At 30.5% G+C, this 21,869-nt stretch overlaps 3 protein-coding genes across 3 annotated transcripts; all 3 read left to right on the forward strand.

Moving 5' to 3' along the window:
• The first annotated feature begins 1,855 nt into the window (after nucleotides 1–1,855).
• LOC123923897 (ER lumen protein-retaining receptor erd-2.2-like) lies at nucleotides 1,856–5,294 on the forward strand. Its single transcript, XM_045976648.1, has 6 exons — nucleotides 1,856–2,081; nucleotides 2,807–3,006; nucleotides 3,882–4,025; nucleotides 4,116–4,196; nucleotides 4,579–4,706; nucleotides 4,929–5,294. Exons 1-6 carry the CDS (start codon nucleotides 1,856–1,858, stop codon nucleotides 4,966–4,968), a joined length of 819 nt encoding a protein of 272 aa, XP_045832604.1. The 3' UTR covers nucleotides 4,969–5,294.
• A 3,710-nt stretch (nucleotides 5,295–9,004) lies between these two features.
• LOC123923898 (ER lumen protein-retaining receptor-like) lies at nucleotides 9,005–13,954 on the forward strand. Its single transcript, XM_045976649.1, has 6 exons — nucleotides 9,005–9,471; nucleotides 10,137–10,336; nucleotides 10,746–10,889; nucleotides 12,202–12,282; nucleotides 13,501–13,628; nucleotides 13,801–13,954. The coding sequence occupies exons 1-6, from the start codon at nucleotides 9,246–9,248 to the stop codon at nucleotides 13,838–13,840; spliced, it is 819 nt and encodes a 272-aa protein (XP_045832605.1). The 5' UTR covers nucleotides 9,005–9,245; the 3' UTR covers nucleotides 13,841–13,954.
• A 2,247-nt stretch (nucleotides 13,955–16,201) lies between these two features.
• Nucleotides 16,202–20,968, forward strand: LOC123923899 (ER lumen protein-retaining receptor erd-2.2-like). The gene is made up of 6 exons (XM_045976650.1): nucleotides 16,202–16,427; nucleotides 17,168–17,367; nucleotides 18,528–18,668; nucleotides 18,759–18,839; nucleotides 19,433–19,560; nucleotides 20,765–20,968. Exons 1-6 carry the CDS (start codon nucleotides 16,202–16,204, stop codon nucleotides 20,802–20,804), a joined length of 816 nt encoding a protein of 271 aa, XP_045832606.1. The 3' UTR covers nucleotides 20,805–20,968.
• Nucleotides 20,969–21,869: the final 901 nt, after the last annotated feature.

Below are 21,869 nucleotides of genomic sequence, written 5' to 3' on the forward strand. Positions count from 1 at the left end.
CGTACATAATTCATCTTTGTTTTGTTGCTAATTATTAGCTCTCTCATATAAGAGCAATGAGTTTTATTTACATAAAGTTTAATTACAAAAAATCATAGACATGCAAAGAAAAGCAAATATTGTAGGTGGGTTTGGATTTCCTCCATTTAGAAAGAGAAAAACACAATTGAAGATTAATTGAATTTTTATTTTTTATTTTTAAATGTAAAAATGTCATATATGCTATAATAAGGGAATAAGGAAGTGAATCATATGTCATTTACTATAATTTTGAGGAGTGGTGAAACAATAAATGAAGAAAGTGAGGCATGGAGACTAAAGATGCTGCATATTTCTTCTGTCTCAAATTATTAATAAAAAACTAATTTTACATTTATTAAAAAAATTAAAATATAATAATTTGATATATTATTTTTTGCCATTTTTTAAAAGAATTTTATGGTAAGATTTGAAAATAATTTTATTAGTTATTTCATTCTCTTTCTTAAAAGATAAAATTGTAAAAATAATATCAATTGTCAACGAATTAAATATCATAATTCACTTTTTTAATATCCATAATTTTATCAAAGAAAAATGATAAACAATGCCACAGGGACACTAGTTAAGCTTATTAATAAAGAAATCATGTTTTGGAACTCGTGCATTCAATACTTTAAAAGTGTAAAAAGTTATCTTTTTAACATTGATTTTATTTATTTTATTTTTTGATATGGTTAACAAATGTGTCCCAGAGACACTCAGATCCGTTTCTATGATTTTGGTGGCCTAATGGTAAATCTATAATTTGGGCCCTAACTAAGAAGTAGTATAAAAAAATTAAATTCCTAAAAAACATTAAGAAAATTATTAAATATCCAAATACTCAGAAAAAATAATTCATGCATGTATTTCTAAATGCAATCATGCAAAGTCACTAATAATTGTGTTTAAATCAACATGTTTTATAATGGAAAACTAGGGATGACTAATAGTTGTAGACTTATAGAGAAAAATATAGAGGAAGACGATGAGTGTGTACATTGATATGCAACAAGATTGCGAGAAGAAGAGAAATGCAGACTGCAGTGATGAGAAAGTAGTATGAAGACAGTCTGACTGAGAATTTGATACTTGATATGAGTAAGATACGTACGCAGATAATCTCATACATGTGTTGTTGACATCAATGTTTGAAAAACACGATGAAATATGTCGCTACAAACGGGAGATAGATATTAAGGTTATATTATTTCAAGTATCTTATGAGCTTATAACTTATTATTTTTTCTTTCAATATTACCCCTATAATCTTACATGAAAAAAAATATTAATTAAATATATCTTTTTTGTGTTATTTCATACTTATAAGTTAGTTCAACCGCTAATTTTACCAAATACTACAAATTTAATCTGTTAACTTATTCGCTATTATTAGAATTGAGAATTGAGTCTAACTCAACCCTATTAATAGTAATAGAAATTTAAACTTGACCAGAAAAAAATTTAAATTTAAAAAAAATATAGTAATCGAATAGATAAAGGATGTAATTCTTCTACCAAAAAATAAATAAAAATAAAGGATGTAATTCAAGTTTGACCAAAAGAACTAAAATATAGGATGTAATTCAAGAATTTTACTCTTTCGCTTTTTAATAATGAAAAGTATTTATTTTTACCAAAACAGTGCCCATATTAAAGATAGTCTCCATATTTGTTTTTTTATACTTTTCAGCAACGGTTTAGATTGTCTCAATTAATTAATACAAGAAATTGACACACTATTATATGAAACCATCAATTGCATGCTCTCCTATTGTCACCAAGCAAAAATACCCATATTTTGGTTGCTCAATTTTTATTATTTTTATGCAAAATGGGATCAAAGAGGGATTCCCCTATGAATGTTTTGTCAACATGGTTGAGGAAGAGATCAATGAAAGTGAAGATCCTTTTGGGGATATTGCTTGCTTTTTGTGCTTTGGTTGTTCTAAAGTTTACAATTAGAGATCCAGATATTTTCTACATAGCTTCTGAATCAATCCATATTGTTGGCCTTATTGCCCTTATATACAAGCTCTTTGCTCATAAGAGTTGCTCTGGTAAGTATATATCTATTCATTTTTCATCATCAATTGGACATTGTCATGAATTTTTTTTTTCACCTAGGAAATGGGTCATTAGAGTAATCTATGTATGAGCGAGAGATAAGTAAATTTTGATCACAAATTATTTCATTGTTGGGAACTGAACTCGGTTACATACTCGTCTCTTTAAATGAAAATTGTAATTAAAATAGTGACCGGACGTTTAAACGTTAGACCAACATTAGGTCTTTGCATTTAATTAAAATGTGAGTAGGAGAGAGAATGTGTAAAAATATCTTAGAAGATGAAAATACAGAAAACATCTTGAATTAATGGTCATAAAAATGTAAGAAAATGCAAAAAACTTGAACTTAAAGAATCATATATTACATTAATTAGCCATTTACGACGTTTAATATGGTTCTGGATTTTCTGCAATTAGCAAATCCCTGTAGTCACGTGTCTATGAACTTCTCATGAAGATCAGACGGTCTAGAATGACGATCAATATTTTTAAAATTATAAATAAAAATTAAATCTATATATTTTTTAGTGATTGAAGAGAAATGAGTTTTATGTTCCGAAAGGTATTACATTTGAATTCCAAAATTCATTATATTTGATTTGTTTATTTTGAAGTATGACATTAGTGAAATTTTTTTTAATAGTTTGATGAATATGTCTATCTCAAAGAATTTGTTTTATCTTTATGCTACAACCTAAATAACATTTTTTATTAGGTATATCCCTTAAGAGCCAAGAGCTCACAGCTTTATTCACAGCAATAAGGTTTGGTGGTAGCATCTATATGGAGGCTAACATCCACACTGTGCTGGATTTGGCACTTCTCTTGTTAACATTATTGGTTATTTGGTTGATAAGATTCAAGCTAAATTCAACCTATATGAAGGAGTTTGACAACATGTGGTTATCCTTTTTGGTAATTAAATACACGTTTCTCTTTGTTGTGAAATTATATATCTTAATTTTAATTTTTAAGTATGCATTCAAAGAATATATGTTACATGTTGCATTTACTTGAAACATTTAACTTCTTTTCATCAAGTGACTAAAAAAAAGAATGAATAGTTAGGGTAGAGAAAGAGGGACAGCCTTGAGGGACGGCCTACGTTTAAAACATTTTACAAAAAAGTTTAGGACAAATAAATCTAAAATTATAATCAACATGATGATATACTTGTAAAATATGCTTGGATCTCATCCCCAAAAGCTAGCTCAAAGGGTGAGGTTGCCCTCACATATTTATACACTTAACCGCCTGAGAACATAAGCAATGTGGGACTTCAAACAAACTCTAACGACACAACAACATATTCAACACCCACCCTCACGCCTAGCGTGGTCCTGGGTCAAATGCCCACATTGCAGTCCTTAACCCGGCTCTGATACCATGTAAAATATGCTTGGATCTCATCCCCAAAAGTTAGCTCAAAGGGTGAGGTTGCCCTCACATATTTATACACTTAACCGCCCGGGAACATAAGCAATGTGGGACTTCAAACAAACTCCAACGACACAACAACATATTCAACAATACTAGATAAAATTTGTAGAATCTACAATCTTGCAATGAATTTTATTTTTTAAATATTGTCTTTTGCCTTTAAAAAAAATACACAAAATTATAATCAACATGATGATATATACTAGATAAAATTTGTAGAATTTTTATATGATGATTTTATTTAGTTTTCATTTTTTTGGTTTTAAAATAATGTTTTTCATATTTGAAGTTATATGTTTATAAAATGAAAAACAAGAAAGAAGTTGAAAATAACATATTTTGTGTACTAGGTGGTGCCATCTACAATTTTAGCACTATTTATACATCCATCATATGCATTGCATATATGGATAGTTCGATGCAGTTGGGGATTTGCTAGGTATTTGGAAACTATATCAATATTTCCTCAACTTCGTTATATGCAGAAGGCAAAGGTACAATTTGAAACCTCTAGATTTTGTTATATTATATATATCTTTTGGATACCTTATAGAATATATTGTAATTCTAATATATGTTTTCAGATGGTTGAAACATTCACAGGATATTATGTATTTGCTCTTGGTATCTCAAGATTCTTCTCACTAGGTTATTTGATTATTCATGTAAGATTGGTTAATTATTTTTATATTTTTCATAAATATCATACGGCTCTCTATATAGTTATAGAAATTTAAATTTCTATATAAAAATATTCATAGGCATTTTAAAATTAAAAAGAACTTCAATTTTTTGTAAGAATATATATTATTTCACAAAATTAGTTTTATAAATCAGGAATACCCCTGGCTCCTCCGGTTCCTTTTATGTGTGGGGTGTATCCTGTATATCCACCATACTTTATGCTGAAATCGGTAGAGTTTATTGGAGTGTCATGTTGGGTTTCGATAGGTCAGGTGGATTGGAGGTCATCTTGCTATCTTGTCCTATCTGTGATTGATCATTGTCTCTCTCTTCCTAAGGGGTGTTCTTTTTTTTTTTTTGCAGACATATGAAACTCGAGGGGAATATTTATTCTTCTTCGGCCATGGCTATTTTTGGATGCTTGCAGTTTTGATAACAGAGATAGTTCAATCTTTCATTTTGGCTGACTTTTGTTACTATTACATAAAGAGGTAGGTCATTTTAGTTTTCTTTTCCAATCAAATATCCTTTTTCCTTGTATAATCTATATTTTCTCTCAGATAATGATAAATTCTTATTTTTTAAAAATACAAAGTAAAAGAGATGATAAGAGAGGACTTCTTTTTACATGTATTTTTTTTTTTATAAGATTTTTTTTGAATGTATTATCAATACATATATATTACCTACTTTTAATTTGTTTTGTTTTTCAGCTTCATGCAAGGACAACTTTTAAGGAAGATGCCCGTTTAATGATATTGGTTTGGTTTAGAGTGTATTGATCATGAAGAGTTTTCTAGTGTAACTTTTAATTTGAGGCTTCTTTAATTTATATAATATATAATACACTAATTAAAAGGTGATATATAAATTCTTTTCATGTATAATGTTGTTTAATCTTGTAGTCCTTGGATGATTTGTGATGGTTTCTCCATTTCCTTTTGAAAAGATAAGTGGCTAGATATGATAAAGGAAGGTATCATCATGATTTTTCATTGTAGTCTTTGTGGCATTAGGTTTGAGACTGCCTTTCATGTGTATTTGGAAAATATTGGTAAGAATGGTCGAAGTTTTCAATGGCAAGCTTTAATTCTCTCGTTCTGGCCCGACCCCTATGTTATGTGTGACACTTGACATTGGGCAAAATATGTCATTTTGCATCAAGTGCCAGATACATAAGTCATGGTAAGCTCCAGACATAACTTCAACTAGTGTTTTTGTCATTGCTTTGTCTTGATCAGTAAAAACTGTTTGAGGAATATTTTGCTTATGAGCCTCTAAAAATGTCTTAAAGAGTCACTTGTATGACTCAAATTTTTCGTCATAGAGTAATGCAGTCCCAAAATTCACTACTCTTTTATAGTAGGTAATCTTGAAATCATCGCTAGTGGTGTATTTGAACTATTTGTACAATATGTTTGAATCAAGAGAAATCAAAACATCAAAACACTCACGATCAATGATATATACTTGCATGTGTCCAAAACACATCGGTGTTTTGATCTTCAACATCCATTTGATTAGCATGTTAGAAGTTGGATTTTCCATCAACTTTTATTGAAAATACTAACTGCAACTGAATTCGTCTTGTATCATACTCTAGGATATAGTTTTTTTTATTAAGACAAGTAAATCTCAAGTTAGTTCTACCTCTCACTTTTTTACTCAATAAGTTAAATGACTTTTTTTGTTGTAGTCCAACATCATCATCTAGATCAATTGTTGACGGTGAATTTGAGATTTTTTTTTTTTTTTTTTTTTGTAGAGTTTTTTTTCTTCTTTGAGATGACAACATGTAAATATAAATAGTGGTTATGTTTCTCCACAAAATCAACCGACATAAAATTTTCACCCATATTTTTTTTTGGATACATTGAGGGTCGAAGCCTAAAAAGAAACGAAACTACAATAGTATGAGGAGTTAGTTTCACGAAAAGTGTGATACACCTTAATATCTCAATACAAAGTCATAAGCCTCTGAATTTGTTGATTTAACCTCCAACAAGCCACAGTACCCATATTTTTAATATTTAGAGCATGAACAACAATTTTGGAATCTACATGAAGCTCAACCTTCCTATACCCATAGTCCCAAGCGAGATTCAAACCTTACAGAACACCTCAAAGCTCCACCACATACGTAGTACACAACCCTAAATGCTTTTACCTCGAATGAGACTACCACAACCGGCCACTAAGGTACCTCATCGGTATTCGAAACTACCCATTCATTAGTGGGTTTCTTCTAAACAATATATAAATGTATGAGCTTTACTCAATTGTGAGCTTATTATTTGTGTTACCTTGTGCTTCCATATAATGTTGAACCATGTAACATGCTTGCAACCAAGGTTCAACAAGGCGCATAAAATGATCATCATGTGCCCTTATTTCTCCGTTTCTATAAAAGATGACAACTAATTAATAGCCAATAGAGAAGACCAATATCCACACAACCCTTCAAATTAAGCTTCAAATTTAAATTCATATTAATCCAATCATTCAATCCAAGAGTAAAGAATTTGATCTTCATATCGACTCTTACAACATTACTAATCTATGGTATTTTGATACGGAACAAATTAAACCTTTTTCTATAATAAGTCAAAATCAACTGATAAACTAAATTATCTTCTAAATAAAAATGTGGAATTAATTTAAATATTATATTTTATCATGAACTAAAATGAGTCACAAACAAATTAAGGGAAGTATGTTTATATTCAAAAGTAATGACAAAAATTAATATCTAAAAAATAAAACTCAATCTAATCCTATTATAAGTTCCTATTGATATCAGATTGAGTATACTATACGTCATATACACCTACAATCAACAAGTCTTAATCAATATGTTATATTTTGTCTTTAGCCTTTAATATGCACCTACAATCAACAAGTGTTAATCAATCTTAATCTCTACTCCATTATCTCTTTGTTTGAACAAAACACTATCATTAATTAATTACACTAAGTTGTGCCTTCACAGCGATGTAAACATGTGTTCTCTTCTCTCACTCACTCTTCCTTCTAATCAATTTATCTAACCATTAATTTTTATTTTTATTTTTACAATTTAACCCTGAATTGCTATTGCCTGTCCGTTAATAACCGTTCCTAACCCCTATACAATGGGTGTTGTTGGATAGATTGCTGACTCGTCAAAATCTTTGTCAGTGCAGGGCATTGTTGGGGATGTTAATGTTTCTACGTGTATTATGTGGATTAGGGCTCAAATTAGTTGATCACTTATTTGACTCTTGTAATCAAATCTCAGTAATTTAGTATGATCACTTATCTACCTATCTTCGTGGTGTTTTAGGGTTTTTAAGGCTTTCTTGGGTATGGGATAAGTAGAAAAGATAGATTATGGTGGTTATTAATTAAATTTGACATACTATTGTGTGGACTATCTGCAAATCTTGACATGACGTCTTCTTTTCGGACGGGGCCTTTTCTGTTGAGTGTTTGGTCGATAGGGTGAAACTTTTATCTTGAAAGTGGTTTTTAGGTAAAAACTTTGGCTTCCCCTATTCATTTTACGAGTGACGTATCCACCCTACTTTATGCTAGAATTAGTAGAGTTTGTTGGGGTACCATCTTTGGTCTCGATAGGTCAAGGGATTGGAGGCCCTCTTGGTGTTTTGTCTTACATGTGGTTGATCCTTGTCTCTCTTCCTGAGGGATTTTCTTCTTCTCTTGTTGGTGCCTTTGAGGGGTTTTAGTTTGTTGGTGGTATGCCTCCTTGTTTTCCTTATCGCTTTATTTGCCTGTTTGTTTTTCTTATCTTACCTTAGAGTTTTGTTGGGTTCTATAGTAGATTATACTTCTAGTACCTTTTTATTTTCTTGAACTTTCTCTTATACCTTTTTCGGTTTTATATTTTTATTATATTATATTTGCCATTAAAAAAAATACAATGGGTGTTGTTTTTACCAATTTGTTCTTCAGAAGAGTTTTTACAATATGTTGACTAAATTACAAAAATTAAGAAAGTTTGTAGTAATAATCAATTTATTAATAATAATTTTTTTAAAATAAATTTATTCTTTAAGAGAGAGTTTATCTATGTTACTATCATGGTATATTTATTGTAAACACTAGAAAAAAGAGGTATAGTCTTCTAAGCATAATTTAATTGGCAGAGATATTACATTTTATATATAGGGGTCAGAATTCAGAATCTCCCACTTATTCAAAAATAATAATTTAAGTGTATTTTAATTCAAAAAGTTTGAAACCGCTAATATTTGACTATTTAACCTCTGATAATAATTTTTACATAGAATATTAATATTATTTTTTTTGCCCCTTTTACATACAACAAAGAGATTATGTACATGTCTTTTAACCTTTTACAAATACTCCCTCCGGTCCTTTTTATAAGAAATATTTTGGAATTTTTATTTGGTCCTTTTTATAAGAAACACTTTGACACAATTCCATTTGTACCCTTATTAAATACAATCAAATAATTCATTATAATGCTAGTGCATTAATTAGAGAAGTCTATTTCCCATACTAGTCAAAGGTTAGTTTTGGAATATAACATAAAATGATAGAATCATTAATGAGAAAATTTACCTTCCTTGGTCTGTGTGATTTTGTCAAAGTGTTTCTTATAATAAGGACCGGAGGGAGTATAAGCTAAATTTATCTATTTGCCATTTTAGAAAAATACATAAGCTAATGAGTTACTTGAATTATAAAATCATAATTAAAATTTTTACATACAACAAAGAGACTATGTACAAGTCTTTTAACCTTTTACAAATACATAAGCTAAATTTATCTATTTGCCATTTAAAAAAAATACATAAGCTAAACACATAAGCTAATGAGTTACTTGAATTATATAAAATCATAATTAAAATTTTGAGGGTATTACACTCCTGCTGTCACCAATTCAACATATAACTCTCTAATAATCTCTACCATTACTATCTCTCATCTAAAATTTTGCTTGAGCATAAGGACAAACTCAAACAAAAATACCCTTGGTTGTTGAATATTTATTTTTTTTATAAAAAATGGGATCAAAGAGGGATTCCCCTGTGAATGTTTTGTCAAGATGGTTGAGAAAGAGATCAATGAAAGTGAAGATATTTTTAGGGATATTGCTTGCTTTTTGTGCTTTGGTTGTTCTCAAGTTTACTATTAGAGATCCAGATTATTTTTTCAAAGCCTCTAAAACAATCCATGTTGTTGGTGTTATTGTCCTCATATACAAGCTGATTGTTCACAAGAGTTGCTCTGGTAAGTTTCTCACAAAATATTGGACACTTTCTTGAATTTTTTTCTCCTTGAGAATCAATGAATCCTTAGAAAATCTATGTTTGATCTATGTTTGACATAATCCTTAGTAAAGATTTCTTTTCTGGTTGAGGATCAATGAATTTATTTTTCGATTACCCCCTGTAATGTGAAGATTATGTCATTTACCCCTCATTGAATATGTGGACTTAAGATTCCATCTTTTTGACCTAATGTTAGCGAATTTTCGTTTTATCCCCCTCACTAACCATGTCACGTCATCATTTAGGTTAAATCTTAAGTCAACATATTCTATGAGAGGGGATAAACGAGAGAATCTTCACATTACAAAGGAGATGAACAAAAAAAAAATTACAGGGAATAAACACCTTTTATCCTTTGTCCAATAAAAAAAACACCTATTATCCCATTTTTTAAAATGAAATATCAAAATTGCACAATTAAAAATTGAAGACCAAAATTGTGATTTGGCCACACGAAAAACTGCATTTGAGACTTTTTTTTATTATCAATTGGATAGTTAAGGAGAATTGATATGGTTATCCTAAAAAAATAAAATCAATGTTTTGTATGGATTGATGTATTTTTAACATTTTATAGTGCATATATTTTATGCTACAAGCTTAAGAACCTTTCCATATTTTTAGGTTTATCCCTCAAGACTCAAGAGCTCACAGCTGTATTTATAACAACAAGATTAGGTTGTAGTGTCTTCATACAATCTAACACCCACGCTATGTTGGATCTTATACTTCTCTTGCCAACATTGTTCATTATTTGGTTGATCAGATTTAAGCTCAAGTCATCATATATCAAGGAGTTTGATAACATGTGGCTATCATTTTTGGTAAATATAATTACATCTTCTCTATGTTGTGCAATTCTAGATCATAATTTTGAAATTTTCTACTATATATATGCATTCAAAGAATATGTTACATGATGCATTTACTTGTAACATTCAAATTATTGGGACCACACAACTTCGAAGAAGATTAAGAAAAAATAAGGCTCTGAAATTGAGTACCTTTAAGATAATGAAAAATGTGAAAATCAAATTTACAATGAATTGTAGTATGAGAAACAACAAATTGACTAACAATATGAACTACATAAATCGGCAATATTAGGTCATATTCGTAATGATATTGTCGGTATATGTATTTCATGTTGTCATATTAGGTCTCGAAAAATGTTACAATGTTATGTTTTCATATAAGTTCAAAAATAACTTTTTTTTCTTTATTGTGTACAAGGTGGTGCCTTCTATAATTTTGGCAATAGCAATCCACCCAAGATTTACAGCTCATATTTGGTTAGCTCGTGTTGTTTGGTCATTCACTACATATTTGGAAACAGTTTCCATACTTCCTCAATTTCGTTATATGAAAAATTCAAAGGTATCAAGCTTTTAGACTTTGTTCTACATATATAAATTTTGGGTAAATGATCATTTATCCCCCTGCAAAATAAGAAAATTTTCGTTTACCCCCCTGCACAAATTTTTTTTCTGTTTACCCCCCCTGCAAAAAATAGATTCTCTCATTTCGCCCCCTGGGTGTACAGCAGAACAAGTGAATGTGCAAATTTGCTGACGTGGCTTGTACACATGGAAAAAAAATCATTTATATTTATTTTTAAATTCCACGTCAGATATTATTTTTTTCAAAAAATAAAAATAAAATATTTTTTTTCCTACAAAATTTAAAAAACGAATTTTGTTTTTTTTTTAAAAAATTTTAAAAAACATTTCCTAGAAATAACTTTTTTTTTTTCGTACAAAATTATTGAGTATTTTTTTCCTAAAATAAAATAAAAAACGAATTTTCTTATTTTACTCCAAAAATAAAGATTTATTTTCAAATCTTTTTGAATTAAAAAAAATAAAATCTTCGCCGTAATCGTTTGCTTCCACCGTCATGATTGTATTCGTCGTCGTCTTCTTCAATCGCCGAAATCATCTTCTACTTCATTATTGTCTTCTGCTTCTTTATATTTTTCTAGTTTTAGGGCAAATGGTTTTGATAGAAGAGGAAAACACCAATAAAACTTGTTTTTCTATTTTATATTTTTTTTGAAAATCTTTTTCTATTTTTTTTAATTCAAAGAGAATAACAAAAAATAAAGTTTTATTTTTAAAAAATAAAGATTATGTTTTTTTTAATTCAAAAATTTTAAAAATAAATCTTTAAAATTTTTATTTCGGAAATAAACTTTATTTCAGAGTAAATCTTTATTTTGGGAGCAAAATAAGAAAATTCTTTTTTTTATTTTTTATTTTGGGAGGAATTTTTTTTTGTTGGAAACTTTTTTAAAATCATTTATATGAAAAAAAATTAATTTTTTTTTGTAGGAATTTTTTTAAAAAATTTTGGGAAAAAAAAACAGATTTTTTTTTTTATTTTGTAGGAAAAAAATTATTTTTTATTTTTTTAAAAAAATATTATCTGACGTGGAATTTAAAAAATAAATATAAATGATTTTTTCCACATATACAAGCCACGTCAACAAGTTTGCATAGTCACTTGTCCTGTTGTACACCCAGGGGGCGAAATGAGGGAATCTATTTTTTGCAAGGGGGTAAACAGAAAAAAAATCTGTGCAGGGGGGTAAACGAAAATTTGCTTATTTTGCAGGGGGTAAATGATCATTTACCCATAAATTTTTTGTGTCTTATTATTGAGTATATTTTAATTCTAACATATGTTTCAGATGGTTGAAACATTTACAGGATATTATGTATTTGCTCTTGGTGTCTCAAGATTCTTCTCACTGGCTTTTTGGATTATTCATGTGAGATTCATTAAAATTTTATATTTTATTAAATCTCATCGATCTATATAGTAGTTATAGAAACATAAATTACTATAAGAAAATAGTCAATAATATTTTAAATATAAAAGTAAATTTAGTGTTTTGTAAGAATTACTTAACCAAATTAGTTTTGTTGATCGACAATATCCTATATAAATCATTGCATTCTTAATGAAAAAGAATTATATTTTAACATTACTTTAGAAAATCATCAACTTTCAAGTTACAAATGTAAATCTATTTTTCATTCATGATATTATTTTTAAGGTTTAAATATAATATTTGTCCCTGTAAGACTACGTCCAATAAAAAAAAATTGTAAAAACTAAGAGAACAAAAAAAATGTTGTATTTACAGAACTAAAATCATATTTAATCTTTTTTTTTATCATTGTCGATTAATAGCTTTATTTGGTTTTCAAATTTTATTGTAATTTTCTCAAAATGGATAATGTCTATAACAAACTAAAATGGTACATGTGTGGGGTTGATCTTGGGGCTTAGTGGTACGGGTTAGGTGTGGGCTTGAATTGCTCTATGTCTTCCCTCTCCTTTGAAAATTGGTTTTTAGGTCCCCTAGTTACTCTGAAACCCCCCAAAAATTCCAAAAGGCCCCTAAATTTAGGTCTAGTTCAGTTTGGGTTCTACAACCCGAATTCAATTTTTTTTGTATCATAGGAACCGAAATTATGGATTATAAGGATCAAGTGGCAGCAATCATGATATGTGATATCATGATTATTTGAGTATTTCGGAACCTAGAAACCGAAATAACCTAAGGGATAATTTTGTCAGTTTAAAGGGCCTGAGAGTGATATAAGGGTGCTTAAAAATCTATTTTCCTCTTCTTTTGGCCGTCTGGTGTCTAGAGGTATTGGTGACGGCCCTCGTTTTAGTCAGAGGCCGCTTTAGGAGTTTTACTATCTAGAGTCCATTGTATTTTTTTTTTGTGGGTCTCTGTATTTCTTGTACCCCCACCACATTTTGTGGACTTGTTGGTGTTTTTGTTCTATACATATAAAATTATATTTGCTATAAAAAAAAAAAAATGGTACCTTTTATTTTGATTTCGTTGACAAGATAAATTTTGAAATAAAACTTTGTGTGGATTATATTAATTAGGATAGGAACACATTGAATAATGTGTTTGTACCAAAAATAAATAAATAATGTATAATGTTTTCTAACCCTTTTGTAGACTTATGAAACTAAAGGGGAGTATCTATTTTTTTTCCGCCATGGCTATTTCTGGATGCTATCAATTTTTTTATCAGAGATAGTGCACTCTTTCATCTTGGCCAACTTTTGTTACCATTACATCAAGAGGTACATTATTTTGTTTTCTATTCTAAATAACTTTTTCCTTTTGTATTCACTATTTTTCTCTTATATAATAATGAGTGTTGAAAATACAATTAGAGTGTGTTACTAGCAAAATGAAATTATGTAAGAGAATTTTTTTAATATTACTCATTTTCAATCTGTTTTTGTTTTTCAGCTTCATGCAAGGGAGACTTTTGAAGAAGATGCCTATTTAACGATCTTGATTTGGTTTACAATGTATTGAACAAAGAGTTTACAACTATAAATTAGTTGAAGGCTTTTATATATCGTAATGTGATATATAAACTCTTTCTATTTTCTACTTTTAATCCATATTTATTTTATATATGCAATATGCAGTGCCGACGCAAGAGCTAAGCAACTTAATCAAGGGTTTTAGCCCATAAATTTTGGGCAAAAAATAGTCTCAAAATAGTTCGATGTGCGTATAAATATATAATATATCGATTAAATTTTTAGTATATTTAAATTGAGTTGGTAAAGTTGAAGACCTCAAATCTTTTTTTACTCAAGTTTAATATCTAGGTGTCTAGCATGAGTCAAACCGACTCTAATCCGACGCTACTAGCGTCGGTGTCGGGGGCTGGCGCTAATTTTGGAGGCTAAATTGGTATTTTCTAGTAGTGATTTAATACTCAACCTTAGCAATATTTAGATTTTCTAATTGTTTTTCATACAGAAGTATCCAATAAGTATCCAATAATAACTTATTCTTATTGAACGAGATTTGCCCATTGAAGATGGTTTTACTTGAGAAATAGCCCAAATCTTCTAACGACAAATGTGAAACCCAAGCGTCGAATGTCAAACCCTTTTCTTTTTTGACGCAATGTCCCATTAAATGGTATATTTAGAATTTCCCTTATTTTTAACACAATGTCAAGATGCCTTAAAATCAATATATTAAATATTTTCAATTTTAAAGTATTTATATAAATACATAAAATTATATGAAATTAAGCGAGTTCTATATACATTTTTTAAAAAATATGTTGTCCCTACATTTATACCATATCTCTGTTTTAGTTTCTTTTAATTAAATTTAGTCTCCACAAATTATATTAAAAATTATATCATATATTTGCAGGGAGTCGGGGTTTGAACCCCGTCATCCCACTTATCCAACTTAAAAGTTGAAATTTTTAGCCACTATATTACTTGACAAAAAAAAATTGCATTTATAGGTAAACAAAAAAAAAACCTTTACCAAAACTAAGACAAGGTAAGGAAGACCTTTTTTTTAACAAGCCAAAATGAGATATATATATATATATATATATATATATATATATATTAACAAAAACAATCTTCTCAGCACAAGATGTGCTAAGATAGACTACCAAAGTTTACAAATAGTCACAGGAAGAAATACAAGCAATCATATAAGGCCCAAACATAGCAAAGGACTAGACCACCAACTATGGTAGTTTAAGACTAAAGTAACACTCGTCGTCTTCAACCACCTATAAGAAAAGAGCTTGATCTTGTCCAACATCTGGTGAAGAGTGCTAGCTGAACCTCTGAACAATCTATGATTTCTTTCCGTCCACACAACCCATACACTAGCAAGCCAAATGAAACCCGTCGATGAAATGCCAATCCAAGAGCGAACTAAATCCCAAATAGAACCAAAAGTACTACAAAAGATGAATAAAATGGTCGGTCGACTCGGCCGCCCCACAACCAGAAACACAATGATGAGCTGCAGAAGATAATATGCCTCGGGTGACAAGGTTTGACTTTGTAGGTAACCTGTCACGCAATAATCGCCACGCAAAAACGGAAACCTTCAAGGGAACCTGAGGATGCCAAATGAGATGCTCCGCATCATCCACAATAATCGCATCCATAGTAGTCAGAAGCTGATAAGCGCCCCGGACTAGTGTAGCCTGTATCAGGGTCTGGCTGCCACTGCCACCTATCCGAAGATTGTACCTGTAAAGAAATGACAGAGAGTAAAGACTGACACTCTCCCAATAACTCCTCCTCTCATGCCCTCAGCTGCCTCCTCCACACCCACGCCGCCCCATCCAACCCCCACCCGAAAGAGAACTCAAAGAAGAAGAACCTGATATAATTATTCCAAAAAATAAAATAGACAAAGGACGTGATTAATACATTCAAACAAAATATTTTCCTTTTGTTTTACAAGGAAAATGTTATTTATTTAATTTTTTTGTTATATGAAAATATTACTCCCTCCGGACACATGTATGTATGTGGTCTATAATATAGACTATATACATTCATTTTTCAATGTACCAAAAAAGTCAAATTTTCTTATAAATGTGTTCAGAGGGATTATTATTTTTCTGCCAAAACAGTGCCCACATCAAGATTAGTTCCATATTTGTATTTTGGACTTTTCCGTAACGGTTTCTATTCTGTCAATAAATCAATAAAAGAAATTGCAACACAAATATAACGTCATCTCCTCCCCTGCATGCTCTCCTGGTGTCACCAAATAAAATTTTGAGTGACTACAAATTCAATCTCAAGCAAAAAAAAAAACCCATATTTTTGTTTCTGATAAAATTTTCAGTTTTGGATAGAAAATGGGATTGAAGAGGGATTCTCCTGTGGAAATTTTGACAAGATGGTTGGAGAAGAGATCATTGAAAGTGAAGATCTTTTTGGGGATATTGCTTGCTTTTTGTGCTATTGTGGTTTTAAAGCACACTGTCAAAGAACATGATTTTTTCTACATAGCTGCTGAATCAATCCATATTGTTGGCCTTATTGTCCTCATATACAAGCTCTTTGCTCACAAGAATTGCTCGGGTAAGTATCTTAATTTCTCGTTATCAGGTAGACATTGTTAATTTCACCGAGTGATTGAGTTCAAGTGGTTAATAAATTTTTTTAGAACAAATTGTTCGGGGGAATCTGGATTTAATTCTTAACAAAATCAATCCTTTGTCAAATATAATTTATCCCATTGTTGAATTCTGAATTAGTTTGACCCTTTTTCATAGAACCAAAAAATTGACACACCAGAAAAAACAAAATTGTCTAATATTTTATGTTAAAAAATGGGTCTTCGACTAAATAGTAGAGTCTAATATTTTTTTTTTTGTTCAAGTAAGCTTGTTAATTAGTGGTTAGAAATTCATTTCGTGAGATGAATAAGTGGGGAAATCTGGGTTCAAACCCTAACCCATATGCATATAAAATACGATATTCTTATCGACTGAATTGTGCTCACAGAGATAAGTCTAATCATATATGTTATTCGTTATTTAGAATTGAATTAAGGTAGAAATTTACATATATGTTATTCGTTATTTAGAATTGAATTAAGGTAGAAATTTACCTCTTTTGACTCTTTTAATTAGTGTTACCGGACACTAGTTAGCATTTTCTTTTATTACCTTTTTATCAAAAAAAATTGTTACAATTCGAGATTCGAACACGGCCCTTGCATATAGCAATAATGGCCCCCAACCAATTGATCTATTTTAACTTTTTATTGCATTTTATGCTACAATCTATATATTGAACATTAATTTTTCATATTTTAGGTTTATCCCTCAAGAGCCAAGAGCTCACAGCTTTATTCCTAATAACAAGATTAGGTTGTAGCATCTATATGGAGGCTAATGTGCACACTGTGCTGGATTCGATATTGCTCTTGTCAACATTATTGGTTATTTGGTTGATAAGATTCAAGTTGAAGTCATCCTATATGAAGGAGTTTGACAACATGTGGTTATCAATTTTGGTAAGTATGCTTACATATTTCTCTTTGTTGTATAATTCTAGATCATAATTTTCATATTAACATATTGCATTTAATTGAAACATTCAAAATAGTTTTATCTATACACACTGCTAAAAAATAAAATGCATGAACCAAAAGAATCCAAATTTAATTTCTAAAGGAAACAAATTTTTATCAGATTTTATTTATTTTACTGTCGAACTCTGAATTACTAGGAATCTTTTCTCTAAGAATTGAAGAATTAAAAAAAATTAAACCCCAAGAATGGACAGGATAGATAATGAGGGGGAGAATTTATCAAGAATTCCTTTGTTTTACAAAAAAAGCATACAAAACACAGTACTACACCAAAAATACTTCAAGTCCACATAAGATTAGTCTCTTCTGAACACTTTTTCAGACATGAGTGTGGGTAGAAAAAGTAAATTGAGATGGTTGTTAATCTCATATGCTATTGTGTGGGTTATCTGAAATTCTCGAAATGATGTATTCTTTTCAGAGGGAATTTTTTTTGTCGAGTATCTGATTGATAAAGTGAAAGTTACATCTTAGAAATGATATTTGGATAAAAATTGGCACCCTCTATTTCTTCTATGAGTGGGAGATGCACTTTTTTTGTGTTACACAGTTAGAGTTTGTTGGGATGTAGAGCTAAATCTCTGTAGTCCTGGTTGGTTGTGTTAGGTCATGAGGGGACAGTTTGGGGATCATCCACATTGGGTTTAAGAACAACTTTACAAGTGAGTTGGTCACCACACTTTAACCCAAAACCTTAAGTTTTAAATTTATGGATCATCTCACTTATAAAGTGTCTAACCACCATTTTTCTAAGCAATTTAACTCACACTTGCCACATCAGGTTGGTGGCTCCCATAAGTGTTTTTCTTGCCTCAGAGGTTCATCCTTTCTTTCCTTTGGGAGGGGGGGGGGAGACGGGTCTCCTAGTGGTTGAGGTGATGTGGTGTTTCTTTTTTTTCTTTTTTTGTAATTTTTTTTTGTTTTTGCCTTATTTAAATGTTGAGTTTCTATTTATGTGTACTTCTGGTGTCCATATATATATATATATATATATATATATATATATATATATATATATATATATATATATATATATATATATATATATATATTCTATTCATTGAACATTGAACATATACAAGGTGGTGCCTTCTGCAATATTGGCTATAGCAATTAACCCAAATACAACTCATATACTGATAGCTCGAATACTTTGGGCATTCACTGTATATTTGGAGACTATTTCAATACTTCCTCAACTTCGTTATATGCAAAATGCAAAGGTACTTGGATAAACCTCTCCACTTTGATCTACTTTAATTTTATGCCTTGTAAAGTTTTATATTGTAATTTTAACAAATATATGTTTTCAGATGGTTGAAACATTCACAGGATATTATGTATTTGCTCTTGGTGTCTCGAGATTCTTTGCAATGGCTTATTGGATTATTTTTGTAAGATTTGTTAAATATACTTTTTTATATATATTTTGTTAAATCTATATACCCTTAAGAAAATAGTCATTGGCATTTTAAATTAGAAGAAAAAAAAACTTAACAACATTAATTTTTTGTGAGAATAATTCTGTGGGCACTACTCTACTTGTCAAAAGAATTGTGCATTGCATTGAATTATTAATAATATTGAGTCATAGTTTAAAATTAGTTTACGAATTGGATCCCTTACGACCTACAATTGTTTTAGTGCACAGTTGTTATAAGGATCCAGTTCTATTTTAATTATATCAATAAATTGTAAAATTATTTTTATTTATTTTCTTGGGAAATAGAACTAATTTTACATTAGAATTTAAACATATTTAACATTAGAATTTATTTATATACATGCATTCAATAATATATATAAACATATTTAAAATTATTTTACATATAATATATTAACACATCATGTGATGTGTTTTAAAACGTACGACGTGACACATTTATTAAATGATATGACAACATATTATTGGACGCATTTACATTTATGGTGCACAATAGTTACACTTTTTAATATTAATCTGTGAATTTTTTTCTAACCTTTGTAGACCTATAGTACAAGAGGGGCATATCTATTTGTGATTGGCCATGGCTATTTGTGGACGTTGGCAGCTCTTTTAACAGAGATTATTCAGACGTTCATCTTGGCAGACTTTTGTTACTATTATACGAAGAGGTAGACCATTTTATTTTTTCCTAAAAACATCTATTTAATTTTTTTTTGTATGTTCAAATTTTATATATAGCTTTTTTTTTATATAGCTAATAGCTTCAATATTGATTTTTTTTAATATTTTCTCTTTTGTAAAGGAAAAATAATGTTAAAAATACACTATTAAACTTTATATGTTGTGGCAAGTGTAAGGTGAGTTAAAGTCCACATTGTTTAGAAAAGTGAAGGTTGAACACTTAATAATTAAGAAGACTCGTAAACCTAACACCTTAAGGTTTTTAGTTAAAGTGTGGTGTCCAACTCACTTGTATGATTGTTCTGACCCAACAATGGTATTAGAGCCAATGGTTCGCCAAAGGGTTTGACCGGTTCCTTTTATCGAAAGTTTTCCTGACAAAGGTTGTCAAGCAGCGTTCCCGTTGAGTGCACGGCAACGGCGATGCAAGTAATGGATGGAAAAAAGCTTCCACTTGAGGTGGAACATAAAAAATTGAATGGCTCACAGTTGAGTGGGAGAATGTTGTGGCAAGTGTGAGGTGAGTTAAATCTCACAATGCTTAGAAAAGTGGAGGTTGAACACTTTAAGATTTTGGCCTTTTGGGTTAAAATGTGGTTTTCAACTAACTTATATATGGTTGTTCTGAGCTCAATGGAGATGATCCAAGACTGCCCCCTCGTGATCCAACACTCTATTAATGGAAAATATTAAACAGTGCCCCCGTGGCACTATTTAATGAACCAAACATAGTAATATCATATTGAAGTTTGTGCGGTCAACGACTCGAAAGTTTAAAAAGTGTTATTTTCAATTTTGAAATTTTCTTTTTTGGTTTCCTTAACCAGTGCCCCGGAGGCACCGGTTAGCATGACCCTTATTTAATATAGCTCAGATAGATTTGACCACTTTACTATGCTTTTTTCTAAAATTCATATTATTAACGGTGAATATTTCCTTAAAAAAACAGTGAATATAGTACTTTATAAAAGAATGAGTGTATAAGTCTCATAAGTGTAACTCAAATAGTATCTAGCAGAGACATTATTAGAGTGGTCGGGATTTGAACACCAGATTCCACATTTTTTCACATTTATATGTGTGAGAGAGTCTAACCACTAGGCTAAGAATTGTTAGAAAAATGAAATTGTGTACAATAAACTTTTATTTTGTATGTATTATTTACTCATTTTCTTTGTTTTGTATTTTCAGCTTCATGCAAGGGCAACTTTTGAAGAAAATGCCTGTTTAATAATCTTACGTTGGTTATACAATGTACTGAAAGAAGAGTTTGCAAATGTAACTTATGTAGGCTTTTATATGTCATAATACTAACGGTAATGATTTAGGAACACAAATTTCAACATTACACACCGTATAAAGCACCGTAGCTATACGGTTTTGGAGGTTTTTAAATATTTTCTCTCACATTTCTGTTTTCGTGCTCTCTTTTGTTGTGGCAAGTGTGAGTGGTTAAGTCCCACATTGCTTAGAAAAGTGGAGGTTGAATGATTTATAAGTGAGAGGACCCATAAACCTAACACCTTAAGGTTTTGGGTTAAAGTGTGGTGTGCAACTCATTTGTAGAGTTGTTCTTGAGCCCAATGTGGATGATCCCCTAGCTGCCTCCTTGTGGTGACCCAACAGTGGAATCAGAGTCAATGGTTCGACGAAGGGTTGGATTGGGTCATTGTATCGAAAGTCTTCCTGACAAAGGTGGTCAGACGGCGAGTCCCGTGGAACAGTATGACTTACGGCGGTACAAGTGTAGGATGAAGAAAGCTTCCGCTTGAGGGGGAGCATATCCTAGAGTGGATAGACTCACACTTGAGGGGGAGATTGTTGTGGCAAGTGAAGTCTCACATTGATTAGAAAAGTGGAGGTTGAATGGTTTATAAGTGAGATGACCCATAAATCTAACACCTTAAGATTTTGGGTTAAAGTGTGGTGTGCAACTCACTTGTACAGTTGTTCTTGAACCCAATGTGGATGATTCCCCTAGCTGCCTCCTTGTGGTGACCCAACATCTTTTGTCTTCACTTTCTTACCTAATGTCGCATACAATGTAGGCAGCATGATGCTCGAATAGCTTAATTGATGGGGATATTACATATTTTGTATGTAGATGAGACAATCCTCGAATCACAATCATGCATCGAAAATCTCTATCAAATTGAGATATGTTAACGGAAACGAAATTTTGGCTCTTTATCTCCCACATATATTTTATCTCTCGCTCTTGGTAATGCTTTGTTATATATGTTGTGTGACTTGCAGCAACTTTCTTTCTCTTTGCCCGCTTGTAATCTTGTTTGGT

This window comes from Trifolium pratense, linkage group LG4, assembly GCF_020283565.1.
Source record: "Trifolium pratense cultivar HEN17-A07 linkage group LG4, ARS_RC_1.1, whole genome shotgun sequence".
Taxonomy (NCBI): Eukaryota; Viridiplantae; Streptophyta; class Magnoliopsida; order Fabales; family Fabaceae; genus Trifolium; species Trifolium pratense.